General features: G+C 38.0%; 1 protein-coding gene across 1 annotated transcript; it reads left to right on the top strand.

Annotated features, from left to right (window-relative positions):
- The first annotated feature begins 1,055 nt into the window (after positions 1–1,055).
- pdk3a (pyruvate dehydrogenase kinase, isozyme 3a) lies at positions 1,056–13,712 on the top strand. The gene is made up of 11 exons (XM_055037619.1): positions 1,056–1,478; positions 5,268–5,409; positions 5,513–5,584; positions 6,356–6,540; positions 6,629–6,718; positions 8,754–8,831; positions 9,009–9,085; positions 9,187–9,288; positions 9,371–9,478; positions 9,567–9,680; positions 10,648–13,712. Exons 1-11 carry the CDS (start codon positions 1,376–1,378, stop codon positions 10,795–10,797), a joined length of 1,221 nt encoding a protein of 406 aa, XP_054893594.1. The 5' UTR covers positions 1,056–1,375; the 3' UTR covers positions 10,798–13,712.
- The last annotated feature ends 207 nt before the right edge of the window (positions 13,713–13,919 follow it).

Here is a 13,919-nt window from a genome sequence, read left to right as displayed (position 1 = left end):
TCAAAATAAGTCGAGACAGGGCACGGCGTCATATTTGTCAGATTTAAAACGCAAACAATATTGGATCCAGATACAGAAAAATAATTAATTGTCTCGTTCACTGCCGAACTGAATGCAGACCCCACCTTATGCAAATAAAGTAAAAGTGCCTTCATAGACATTTTGCCAGTCATTTCTCAACAATTTTACACAAACATATTTAGACTGTTAGAGAATGCTGGAGTATAAAGAAAAGAATCAGAAGATTATCCATATTTACATGATTCTAATCATATATGGTAATGAATATTGGACCACCACAGGACGCACAAAACGTAAAAAAAACAGGCACTAAAATAGGGGTAAAAATTAAAGCACATAACCAAATAAATATAACACCAAATATATTATACACAAGCTTATTTAATCTAGCCTCTTTCTTAATAATCAAACAATCAACAAAAGACACACAGTTTTAACTGCTAACAGTTGTATATATATTTGAAAAATTATTAGGTTGATTACTTTTGTGTTTTAATAGGAGGTAAAATGTTAGTTGGATGAAGAACAGGTTTTGCAGCTTTCATATAATGGACTTATTTAAAGGAATGTGCATTTAAATTTAGTTTGATTTTGTAAATAAGATCAAACTTTAATGAATAAATATTTTCCATCAAGTAACAAGAATGAAAATGTAAAGTGGTCCCCTAATACCTTTCACAAAGAGATGGTAATATGCTGTTTCTTCAGAATGAAAATGACCGTAACTGCTAGAAGAATGTAGAATATTGTGTCTAGTGGTGTATTATCCTCTATTTTTTTATTATTTGTAGGGATCTTGTCATGCAAAAAATAAAAAAGAATTGAGGCATTGGAAATATATGCTTTTAAATCCAGAAATTGTACTTTGAGCTACATATGATACAATTAAAAACAATTTCAGAAGGGCACTTTTTTTGTCCCCCAGGAGAACAAAAGGCTGTACTCTAGCACGTCACTGACTTGTGGTTGTCATTGGTTCCTTCAAAGTCACAGCGTGCCGCATTTTACTTTGAAAAACGTAACAGGAAGCAGGTTTCTTCCACTCTGCGGCTTTACAACGACGAGCCGACCTGAATATCTACAATTGTAGACACAGGAAGCCGCGACGAGAGCTCTTCGTGTCCGCTTGTCATTCATCGTCTTATTCACACGAATGAGTCCCGTCGGTTCGTGTCCCCTCTGGACGGTGGAAATGTGGACGCCGAAGACAGACACGGACCGGCCGAGTTTCTGCCATCGCTGCCGGCGGTGAAGATGACAACGATGGTGCGTTCGCGTCATTTTTTCTGACTCTGAAACGTCACATCCCAAACAAACACACAAATAGGAGACGAACGCCGTCAAACTTTCAAAAATGAGGATCTTCATGTGTCTGCTGAAATACACTAACCCCAAAATCGAGTATTACTCCCGATTTTCGCCGTCTCCGCTCTCCATCAAGCAGTTCCTGGATTTTGGTGAGTAAGCTAATAATAATAACATTGAAGAATGGCTTGCAATTGGAGATGGCAACTACAGCAGGGGCCTTTCATTGTCTCATATCAACTCTTCCTAAAGTCGGACAAAACCGGTCCTATGGATAAAGCACAAAATTTGAATATTTCGTACACAAATAAACATTATAGTAGGTGGACCGTGTCTTTAAAATCCCTTATCATGGAGCAGAACTCAATACATTATAATAGTTTTAAACAATTAAAGGAATACTAAGATAATATATTATGACAATTAAGTATAAGCGTTCACATAGATAATTATAAAAGTACTAATAAATTGAATTAAAAATATATATTTTACAACTCAATTAAAATGTGTCCATAGTTTGTGTCAACACCTTGAAACATAAAAAGAATGTAAAAATAAAAAATAAAAATCAGGCATTATTGGGGGGCATCAGAACTTCTTTCTGTCTTTAGTTTTTTCTTCTGTTTTATTCCCAAGTTGTTCGTCGCAACTATGATGTGTCAACACCATCACCCACAATTTACAAAAAATGTGGTGAAATAAATGCTTAATTTTGGTATGCTGCAAAGACTGCATGGACCTGATGAGCTACAATATGGCCTCCTTCAGAATAACATATAAATTGAGGTCGTTTGGCATTTCGTCAACGCCATCAGTTTTTAGCTGACAGTGTGACTCTTTCAGTGACAAGTGTTCACAAATCTCACTTAAGCATGCAGTTAGTTCATTTTAACATATTTTACATAATTGGCTTTATTTCACATGTGTGAAGTATTTCTTTTTACTCACTAGTTTGTCACCACCTTCAGTTCTGCATCAACATCTTCAGATGGACTATATGTTGTTTTTTTTGCTTTAAATACATTTTTTGAGTTTCTTGAGAAACTCAAATATTTGTCTGTAAGACTGAGTGAAAACATCATAATAGGGTCTTTAGAAAATAATTTTGTATTCATTTTTTGTTAAATGGTGATGACAAAGTTCACGGTCGGGTCCATTAAAAATAAAATTTTCAAAAAAATTTCGCAACTGGGAGCCTGCAACATAGCATCTTTACATTTCCAAAACATTATTTATGTATACATAAGCTTGAGGAATAATAATAATAAAAAAAAATGCTGGGAAAATTTAAACTCATTTTGTCCCACTTCTCATGAATCATTGACTTCTACATAGAATAAGAGCACCACCTGTTGCAGGGAAACACTATCCCAATGAGAGGTGGCATTTCAATTGATTTGAATTTGCTGTTACTGTTGTAACTCAGCCATGCTTGCACAAGCAGCAGCATGCAGGGCAGTGGCATGCTGTGCCACTGCCCTGCATGGCGTGCAGGTATACAGAACCTCCATTCACATTGTTGTAGTTACTCAATAAGGCTTAATAACCCTCTGATAGGTTTCCCCTACGAAAGAAATAAATAAATCATGAGTCATTGCGTAGTCACTGCTTTTCATTTTCCAAAAACAACAAATTCAGATTTAGATACAACAAGATACAGCACAGTTATTCTTCTGATCACACTCTTGCACTCCAGGCTTTTCTTAATCCATATGATTAAACAGAAGCTGTTATGTAATTTGTCCCCACAGCTGCGGTTTGGATCTGAGCAACAGGAAGTTAGTGACAGCTGTTGAGTCAAGACCAAGGGTTTTGTTGGTGTCACCCAGCCAACAAAACCCTTGTTTTACTTGTCAGCAAATAAATATATATATTTAATTGTTAGCATATCAAAGTTGATCTAAGTTTGAAAAAATTTTTAATTGGTTGGAGGAGGTGTGATGCTGTGGGCCTGTTTAAGACTTCTTAAAAAGCATAATTTCATAAACATTTTGAAATATCATGAAATTTTAAATTCAGATCTAATGATCTCAGGTCACATCCCACTAAAATAAATGTCCAACACATGTGGCCAGTTCAATATGGAAATTAAATCTTCCATGGTCATCTCTGTCCTTTACACACAGTATTAGTATTTGCTTTTCCATTTCAGTGTGAGTATTCTGCTGGAAGCAGGCTTTATACTGCCTTGTTTTTTTACACTACATCTCCTCAAGTTAGTTAGGAATACCAACGAACTTGTCAGCATTAGTAAAACTTGCTCAGTCTGTTTTTCATGACTCTGTTTTTTCAATCCACACACATTCCAGTAATATGGCTGATCCTGGATGAACCATCATCTGATGTAGCTCTGCTTATTTACCTTAAATTTTTTTGCCTCTCTCTATTTGAAGATAATCCAGCTGCACAAAAGAGTTTTCTGAAACTCTTGTTTGCAGTTTTTCTAAAATGGGTTGTAACTTGAGAGTAGCAGATTTTTACCGTGCCACAAATTTGCTCTCCAAAGGCTTGGTAGGATGCGTGAATCCTTTCTTGCACACATGAGATGGCGGGCTAGAAGGACATGGTGTACTGTCAGATACAATAAGATAAAGTGAAAGGTGCACAGAGTTGTGGATGTATCTGAAAGATACTCTGGCAGAGTGACATTTGCTTCTTCCACTCAAAATTAAACATTGATCCCTCATCTCTTTTTGCTCCGAAGGTTTATGATCTCCAAGTTCAGTTTATTTTATCTGTTATCTGTTAAAGTGGGAAGGGAGTGAGTGAATCTTCAGTCAGATAACAAAGGTTGGATATTATCTCAGAAGCTGAAAGATATTTGTGCTTTCTTACTTCAGCTTACTCTAAATCTAAGCCATTTGAAAGGAAGCACAACATGTGGTGACTTGTGTGCAGATAATTCTGGCTGCGGTTCGGTGAGAGAGCACAAGACTTTTAGTGGCTCTGTCTTGTAAAAAGGTGGATTTGGAAACATTGCGAGTGTTCTGGAAATCGAAAGTCACAGTTATGACCTTCAATCTCTACAATATACAATGGGGGCAATGATGTTTGTAATTGCTCATATAACTTCATAAAGTCAGTTTAGGATGTCAACTCAGTCATTTTATCTTAATTTTAAAATATAATTAACCCTTTTTTTACAGCTGTTCTCTCTGATTCACGCAGTGTGACCTCACCTCTGATCTGCCGTATTAAAATCATATTTTTTATAGCTGTTCTAGTATTGTCATCTATTGTAATAGAAAGAAACTAATTGGCTAACATTAATGTTGATTGCCCAGAGCTAAAAACAAAAAAAACAACAACAAAAAAAACAAAGAACGTATTATTATTATTTATTTGGGAAACGCCCGAACAACTAATTGTTTGCTCTCTCCTTAAAATAAGTGTCTTTAAAACTGCATTTAAAACTGTTTATTTATTTTACAAAAGCTTTTTTTCATTTCTGCTTTCCTTGTTAAGCGTACCAGCTTGTCAGTGAACCTCAGCAACTAACTTTTGGCCATCCCTGGGTAAAAATATTTTGTTCTCCTTCACACATAATAAGGGCATAACAGATTATATTTACATGACTTGAACACAATCACTGGTATTGCTTTTGCAGCTTTGGTTACACGCTTTGAGCTTTTGTTTCTGTCTCTGTCTCTGTCTGAGAGACAGAAACATTCTCTCCTGAATGTCAGGATGTTAACTGATTGCTCAGTTAATTGGTTGGAGCATGATATGGTGCCCAAATAGCCATGAAGCAGACATTTTGCAGCAAATAACTGGAAACCAGGATTGCATAGAAATCACTTCCAGGCAGTTTTGGAATGTGTGACTTTGGAATGTGTGACTTCTGGGAAGTCTCTGTATGCACAAAAGCTAAGAAAACTCTACAACAATTTGAAAACATTGGAGTTAACACTAATAAATGCAACTTTTTCATTCTTGTTCAGGCAGGGAGAATGCCTGTGAGAAAACATCCTACATGTTCCTGCGTAAGGAGCTGCCGGTACGGCTGGCCAACACCATGAGAGAGGTCAACCTGCTGCCTGACAAGCTGCTCAGCCAGCCGTCTGTCAAACTTGTCCAGAAGTGGTAATGTCTTCTTTTGTCTTCTTTTTGGGTCGGTTCCAGGCAACAAAGTTTATGATCTGCAGGGTGTGAAAGTTGACTTTTGGTCTCCGTTTGACGTGATCAGGTACATCCAGAGCTTCATGGAGCTGCTGAATTTCGAGAACAGGAAGGCAGAGGACCCTCACACTCTGAATGAGTGAGTGAATATTGACTTTGTGATTAAAAACCTAAAGAATGCATTAACAGTTTGTTCAGCTTTCAGCGAATCTAGAAGCAGCAGTTGAAACATTGACTCTGTGCTCATATATCTGTGCTGACTGTGTCCCTTACTGTGTGTGCGTTGGTGTATTGATATCATAACAATACCCCTTCTGATAAACAGCCACACATGACTGATAAAAGCATGGTAAGGAATAAGGAGAGGCTTGACTGAATTATGAACTTAACTCCAAGAGTGGCTTGTTGACAATGTCTCAGCAGAAACACTAAGAAGGAAAAAAACCCTGGGGGAAGGCAAGTGCCAGCCTTCCCCCAGGGTTTTTTTTCTTCTTTTGAGTTTGATTATCTTCTCATAAAGTCATATTTGACGAATCTAAATGGTTCTGGATTCTAAAATTAAAAAAGTAGTTTTACTCATTACATTATACACAGGCTTCAGTGGATTTAAAAAAAAATTCCAAATAGTCTTGAACCCCTAAATAAAATCTAATTCATCAGACTTTTATTACATAAAACAAAAAAGCCTGGATACCCACGGTACCGGAATTTGTAGGCAAACAAAAATCTGCCCTTTTATTCCAGTGTGGTAATTGATGGAGGAAGTCCTACTTCCATACTTTGAGTTTTATCATTTTTGCATCCATAAAATCCCATTCCAAAACACCAGAGTTTGGTTTCAATGTAGCAAAACATGGAAAAAGTCAGAGCTGATGAGGGGTTCACTCTATCTTCTTTCATTCTCGTTTAGTTTCCTGGAAATCTTGATTGACATCCGAAACCGCCACAACGACGTCGTGCCCACCATGGCTCAGGGCGTCATCGAGTACAAGGAGAAGTTTGGCTTTGACCCCTTCATCAGCAGCAACATCCAGTATTTTCTCGACCGCTTTTACACCAACCGCATCTCTTTCCGCATGCTCATCAACCAGCACAGTGAGTCTCACGCTCGCTTCGGCGTCACGTCCTCGTTTGGTCCGTCTCTGCAGCCGAAGCTGGATTTCTGCTTTGTGTTTGTGTTCAGCTCTGCTGTTCGGTAACGACACCAACCCCGCCCATCCCAAACACATCGGCAGCATTGATCCCAACTGCAGTGTGGCTGAAGTTGTTAGTGGTGAGTTCAAGAACTGTGTTTTTCTTTTGTTTGTTTGTTTTTTGTTTACTTAACCAAGGCCAACATGCCCTTGAACAGTTTCTTAAAATACAAAGAGTGTCTTCCATCCAACTTGTGGGCTAAATTAGGCTTTAATTACAGCCTATTATGGAAACATTATGTTCAAAAGCGTAGTAATGAAAGTTTTTTTTTTTTTTGATTGATTGATTACTTTGTTGTTTATTGTTCAGACTGCAAATTAACGGGTTTCCATCAATTACTGGTTTTATTTTCCAAAATCCATCCATACATATCAACCTAAAATTTCTCTTTTCAGCTCTTTACTCTTGTTTTTCTCTCAAGAACGGTGTTGTGTAGCTGTTTACAGGGTAAAAAAAAAAAAATACTCGCACAATGGCTCACTTCAGGCAATATAACGTGCTGTACCTCTAGGAAATTTCTTCCAGATGTGGTTGTAGAGAACAGAGTCCTCGCATGTAAAAAGCTCAGCAGAGCTGCGGATAGGATACAGGAGAGTACGGTTACGTGAGAAAGAGCTCTGCAGAAAAGAAAATAACAAACTTTCCACCAGGTGTGAACTTCACTCCCCTTTTTTCCATTTTCTCTTAAGTTTCTTTGCAGGTTGCAAGAGAAACAATGGGGACCCGGTCTGGTTAGTGTCGACTGTCGGCCCCCGTGGCAAATTATTCCAGCTTGTAAACTCTTTCTTGTTATTTCTAAAGTTGTTTTCTGGATGTTTATTTCAGGGAATATGACGACCAGAGCAGAAGCTGTCAGAACTAGGAATACGCTAGGATTATATTCTTTCCAAATCCCCTGGCATTACAGTGTAAATACAATAATCCACTGCTTTCCTCACTGCTGCTAGAAGAATATCTATAATTGTTTATTTGGAGTTGCAGTCACTGGAGATGCACCAATTAATCAATTTCCTCCTGATTTTTTTCCATTGATTAAATACATAAATACTGATGCATATTTTTTGAAACAGCCCAAGGGGCTTAAAAAAATTAAACACACTCAGCTGTTTTTTGGAGTCTAGAAAATGAGCCATTTCAAAAACCTCTGAAATATAATACCACAAATTAGCAGGAACTGACCCTCACCTAGCAACCCGAGCTGAGATGTTTAGTCAGCTGGTTTTCCCGCTGCATGCTCTGTACAATGGCTGTTGGAAAAGATGAGTGGTTTGTTGCTGACTTGCCATTCAGAAACCACTTGCTGCATTCTTGCTGGTTGTGCAGGCCCCTCTACTAAAGTTTTTTTTTAAAGGTGTACGGTTGTGTTTGGAGCCATTTTCACCTGCAATTGTAAACATTGAGTTGTGGGGCTTATTTGAATTTAAAGTGACAGGAGGCCCTAAAACAGCTCATTCTGGAAGGAGCTCAAAATGGACAGAGCTGAACAGACGAAAATCTCATAATCCAAGAATAATTTTGTGCAATGAAAAAAGTTATGAACATGTTTTATCTAGCCCATAGACCCACCTAACCTGTTCCAGGAAGCATAACAGGTGACCTTTGACCTCTGCTTTGTATATCAAACTGCTCTGCGGTTGTTTTTATAGTTATATCCATTTATAATCCACACAAATGCCAACAAGGCTCTGTGCCTTGCCTGAAGGGAAATCCAACCACCAGCCTCTCAATTATTCCAACCTGCTGCTCCACCTGAGCCACAGCTGCCTCTGGTTGTATCTGTTATCGCCTTTATTTTTCTTGGCCTGCAATCGGGGGGAGTGAAGAATGTGGCCTGACCTGAGCTTGTTTAAAAACATTTCTGTGCTTCCTGAGCATTTGGGATTTCTGGGAAATTAGTCGCTTCCTCCGTCACAGACATGCATACATCACCGATGGTTTCAAAACACATTTCATTAGCGTGGATCAAAGCTGCACTCTGAGTGAACCGTGAGCGGACAGAGAAAGCGGTAGTGACCCAAAACATGACTGCAAATATAAACAATGGACATTCAGCTGCTCTGTTCTCAGCCTTTTTTTTTGTTTTATTTTTATTTATTTATTTGCTCTCCTACTAGATGCCTATGACACTGCCAAGATGTTGTGTGAGAAGTACTACTTAGCTGCTCCCGAGCTCAAGATTGAGGAGTTCAACAGTAAGTGCATTACACCCTGCGCCTCTTTTAATCTGCCACGGAGATGTTGCACCAAAACATGTGTTTGGATGCTCTGAATTTAGCTCCATAGTGGTTAAAGTATTCACTCTGTCATTAACTTCCCAAGAAGCAGCTTTCTGTGTTCACTAAAGAGACTTTCTTTCTTTTTGTTTCCAGTGAAAGCTCCGAAGAAGCCCATCCAGGTGGTATATGTGCCCTCGCATCTGTTCCACATGTTGTTTGAGCTCTTCAAGGTGAGCAGAGCTGTTCTCTTTAAACGTAATGAATTGGCTGGATTTTCTGTAAAGATCCCTCTTCCCTCAAAAGCTCAGTTTATAGATGTGGCTGTTTGCAGAACTCCATGAGAGCAACAGTGGAGCTTCATGAAAACAGCAAGGAGGGGCTGCCGCCAGTGAAGGCGAGAGTCACTCTGGGCAAAGAGGATCTGTCGATAAAGGTAAACAGATCTGTGTTTGATGACACACGAGCTTTGTTCCCGCGTTTTTATCATCTCTAACTCTTCTGGTGTCTGTGTCAAGATCAGTGACAAAGGAGGAGGAGTTCCTCTGAGGAAGATAGACCGACTCTTTAACTACATGTACTCCACTGCCCCGACGCCCAGCCTGGAGCCAGGAGCCGTCCCATTGGTACACCCACTCTCAAATTCGGTTTTATGATGATCTAAATTAGCATTTAGATGGTAAGTTTGTTTTCCTTCTCTTTTCTCTATTCCAGGCTGGTTTTGGTTACGGTTTGCCGATTTCCCGGCTCTATGCTCGATACTTCCAGGGCGACCTGAAGCTCTACTCCATGGAGGGAGTGGGCACAGATGCTGTCATCTATCTGAAGGTAACATGGGTCAGCCAGATGTGCAGTACTAGTGTTTTTATTAATATGATTTAAGTAAACGGTTAGGAGTTTAGAGAATCTTTTGTTCAGTTTCCAAAAGAAAAAAAAATGGGGATGAAAGGATTTCTGGTGTTTTGTGTTTGCAACATCAATAACTGTTTGTCAGCCAGAAAAATATTAGAAAGCACAGAACTCTTAGAGAGTCTTGCTGCTTGTTCACCTTGCACTTGTAAGTTCATACAAGTGCAACAACGTATTCTGGCCACTAGGGGCAGTCTCCAACAGACTTTTTTTTTTTTTTTAAAGGAAGGTCTGGAATTTTGATAAACCTGTTTTCTAGGTAATATATTCATGTTATGAGCTTGATTTCACTTTTAGAGTTTGGAATTGTGTCTCCATTTTAAATATTATTAACTAATTATATATGTTTTTTAGACTGAAAGAGTTACTTCTAACACATTTTACTACTGATTCAGCTGAAACAATCGGCGATTCTTACATTGTTATTGAATTTTGACAAACTGGTATTTAGCACTGAGATTCAAACATTAGTTGAACTCTATTGGTTTATTGCACTGAATGTTATTGGTAAACGACTCACTTCTTAACTGGAATACAATTTGATATTTAATGTTAGCCATTCAAATTGTTTAAATTTAAACTTTATATTAATTTTAATTTTCATTGGACTGATGATTTACCTAATTTTTTCTGTGGGGCTTCATGCATTTCTTTTTGCTTTTTTGTGTTATTTATTTATTCAAGCATTTATTTGTTCCCTTTGAACTTTAGTTTGATCTTTCAAATCTATGTGTCCGCCTTTATTTGCACTTAAATAAAATAACTTGTGAACGCCGTGCATACCAACACATACCAAAAAGTTCACTGTAGCTCGTCTCTTTCAAGCTTCTTTCTAGTTCTTGACGGTGTTTTTTCAGTGAACTACTTCTGTTTTTCTCTCTTAAAGGCTCTGTCCAGTGAGTCCTTTGAACGCCTCCCTGTGTTCAACAAGTCAGCTTGGCGGCACTACAAGACCAGCCCCGAAGCGGACGACTGGAGCAACCCCAGCAAAGAGCCGCGTGATGCCAGCAAGTCCATATACAAAGCCAACAGATAACTCTGCATATCCTGCCAGCATAAATTGCTGCTTTCTGAGTGGAGCATGCACGCTGAAATGTTGCCCGTGGGTAAAAGCTTCGTTTTGGATGAGACTTGCTTTCACATTGCACTGGTGAAAGGTTTGTTAGGGTGTTGTGACCCGGATTTACATTTGCACCCAATTGCAATAACCTTCCTTAGCGTAGCTTTTGTTGTTGTGGCTCAGAACAGAGTGAAAAATTCTCAGTATTGTAGCTGCAGCGTATCGAACCCCAATTGTAAATTCTATCAATTTCATTGTTGAAGTTAAATTCACTGCAACACTCCTGTCTTTAACCTCTTGTCTCATGCCGTTTTCTGACCAAGCTGTTCCTCCCTCTGGCCAGACAAACCCGACTCTTTCTCGGCTTTAGAAAGACTTATTCTGTTTCTTTCTCTCATAACACAGTGCAATGTTTCAGTGCAATGAGAAGAGGAAGAGGTTTTTATTTGTGGTTTTCTTTGTGAAACACGTTTGATTAAATGCACCAGTAGGCTAGTTTGTTGTTAAAGTGGCAACTACTTGTTTTGATTGCACTTTTTAAGACTTTTAGTCAGGGTTAATTGTTAAAAAAGATATTTATAAATTAGAAACTAGATGCACCTTCTTGAAAAAAGAAAATGGAACAGGTAATGCTTCAAAGACATATTTGAAGTCATAACCTGTTTATATCTATGAAAGAAAGCCTTATTTTTTGGGAACTTACAATATGTTTGTTTTTGTTTTTTTTATAGCCATGCCTTCATGGTTCATGGTGTATTGGATTTTGAACAATGTTAAAGGGAGGCAATATAAATGAAAGTAGTCTAAAATATTGATTATATTTGACTTGCTTAGCTTCATTGTCTAAGATTACCCAGCCACAAATGAGCATTACTTAAAAGTAATAACGCTCATCAGACACTACTGCTTCCAACCCTGATTAACTAAAAGTACCAAACGAGTCATATATGTATAAGACATTGTCTTACGCGCCATTCCAGCATTGTGCGCCGAGTAGCTTTCCCAAAACCAGCAATATGTAATGTACCAATGTTTATAGGAACGAATGGACCTGTAGCACCTGAACAACGGACGCTGTTCTGCTTGTCATCATTTCATGCTGCTGTGGAGGATAAACCACAGGCTCACTGCTTTGTGTGCTTTTGGCATCATCTGATTGGCCTTGTGTTTCACTTGAATTCCTGCTGATCCCTGCAGTCTTCTGAATGAGTTTGAACAAAGTTTGTAAATGTAATTTTGCATTTTCTTATGCTGAGTTAAAGTGAACTAGATGTTGCAGTTGTTTACGTTTTTGATATTTTGGTGATAATTTGAACATTTAGTTTATGTTTTGTTGTTTTAAAAAAAAGTTATTTAAGAAAAAGGAAAAAAACATCACACGGCACATAAAGATCACTGTTTGGAGAGGCAGTAAGAGGAAATATGTCCAAAGAAAAGACTCTGGATTGTGAAATATCTCATCTAATTTGTCATGCAGACTCAAACCATCTTAAAACAATATAAGTTGCATAAAAAAATTACAGCACCGTAATGTTTTCATTCGGTGTTTATGATTGCAGAAACGAATATTTTCACAGAAAATTTAGGTTGGAGTTTTGCATCACCAGTTCTGTTCCTATGGGAAACATGCTGAGAGCAGAGCTTACAAAGCTCTTACAGTCAGTATATCTGCTTAATATAAAAGTAAAGCAGTATAAAAATAACAATAATAAAAACATCCACTTTTTCTTACACGGTTCCCGCAAATAGTTAAAATTCATGAGTGTTTTGTACAGCTTTGAAAATGCTTTTAACTGCCTATTTTAATAGTTCAGACATCAAATTCTTGTATGGATAGATTTGAACAGTGGAAACAATCTTAGGACTACAGCAGAAGCTAACATTTGTCAATCAACAAGAAAAAGGAAAGGCTCTCCAGGATTGGTTGCTTTCCAAACTTTACTCAAAAGTTCCACAGAAAAATCTGCAAATATTGAACATTCCTTTGCATATCGAAAAATGCTTTACATGTTCCCCTCTTCGAGTGCGTTCGCACAGGAAGGTGGTTGCAAACATGGCGATGTTTTTCAGGCACATAAAGTATCATTTGTATTTTAGTGACTGAAGTTCTTTTGAGACCCCCTTTGGAATCGCCACCATTCAGCCTCTGGGACAAAGTCAATCTGTCTTCATACAAACAAAGAGAGTCCTACTGAGCTTAAAATTTTACCTCTTTACAGAACACAAGTTCAACGGTTCTGAACTAACTACTCGAAAAGAAGATTGTGGGAAATTCCATCAGTCCGAAGTAGTTTCCTTCTTTCATCTCCTTTAGCGTCACCTGAAGTAAAATAAAAGAAGAATGCAGTGTTGGAAAACCTTCCACCTCCTGTAGATGCTCCACATTTCACCACTGCCAATACCTTTGAAACCTGCCAGTCAAACCAAAGGACACTTAATCACACACCTGCTGTAAAAAAAAAAGTCAAAAAGTGCTATGTTATTGAATAGCAGTAAATGTGTGGGTAAATGTTTGCTCTCCCTTTAGAACGGTCCTAAGAAAATGTACTTTTTGACTCAAAACAAGACGCCGCAACACAGAAGATCCTCCATTTTCTTGCTCGGTTGTTGTGAACCTCTGCTGTCATCAAAACATCCACTTGATCTGTTTCAAAGAATACAATACATATAAAGCAGATAAACCTAACGTGTAAGCTGTACATATAGTGTATGGATTGATCACTGTGTTTTTCATCCTCCTGTACAAATTGCTTAAATGATATATTTGTATGCAAGATAGACCAATAACGCCACATTCACCTGGAAGTGACAGTAAACTCATCTTGTCAGTCAGCATGAGATCAACAGTAGAAACTATCAAACCTGACAATAAAGAAAACTCTTGTGTGGTCCGTCTGTCTTGTTTGTTTTTTTGCTGTAATGTAAGAAAGACAAGTCTGGCAGTATACTTTCTGATCTAGATCTTTATTAACTCGTGAAGCCTTTTGAACAATGGTGACTTAAAAAAAAAAGACAATTTCAAAGTTTTTACATATAGTGGAGACTAACATGTGCATACAGGACATATAATGTGTCTATGTTGCTTTAAAGTTCTAATT

This window comes from Poeciliopsis prolifica, unplaced genomic scaffold (genome assembly GCF_027474105.1).
Source record: "Poeciliopsis prolifica strain line A6 unplaced genomic scaffold, Auburn_PproV2 SCAFFOLD012, whole genome shotgun sequence".
Classification (NCBI taxonomy): domain Eukaryota; kingdom Metazoa; phylum Chordata; class Actinopteri; order Cyprinodontiformes; family Poeciliidae; genus Poeciliopsis; species Poeciliopsis prolifica.
This window is presented reverse-complemented; position numbering and strand designations above follow the sequence as displayed.

What these genes read in the sequence shown, in the direction of transcription:
- pdk3a (XM_055037619.1), top strand. Translation starts at nt 1,376, where the DNA reads ATGAGGATCTTCATGTGTCTGCTGAAATACACTAACCCCAAAATCGAG. An exon ending in TGTGGCTGAAGTTGTTAGTG is followed by an intron (nt 6,719 to 8,753) that starts GTGAGTTCAAGA and finishes CTCTCCTACTAG; the next exon opens with ATGCCTATGACACTGCCAAG. An exon ending in AAGAGGATCTGTCGATAAAG is followed by an intron (nt 9,289 to 9,370) that starts GTAAACAGATCT and finishes GTCTGTGTCAAG; the next exon opens with ATCAGTGACAAAGGAGGAGG.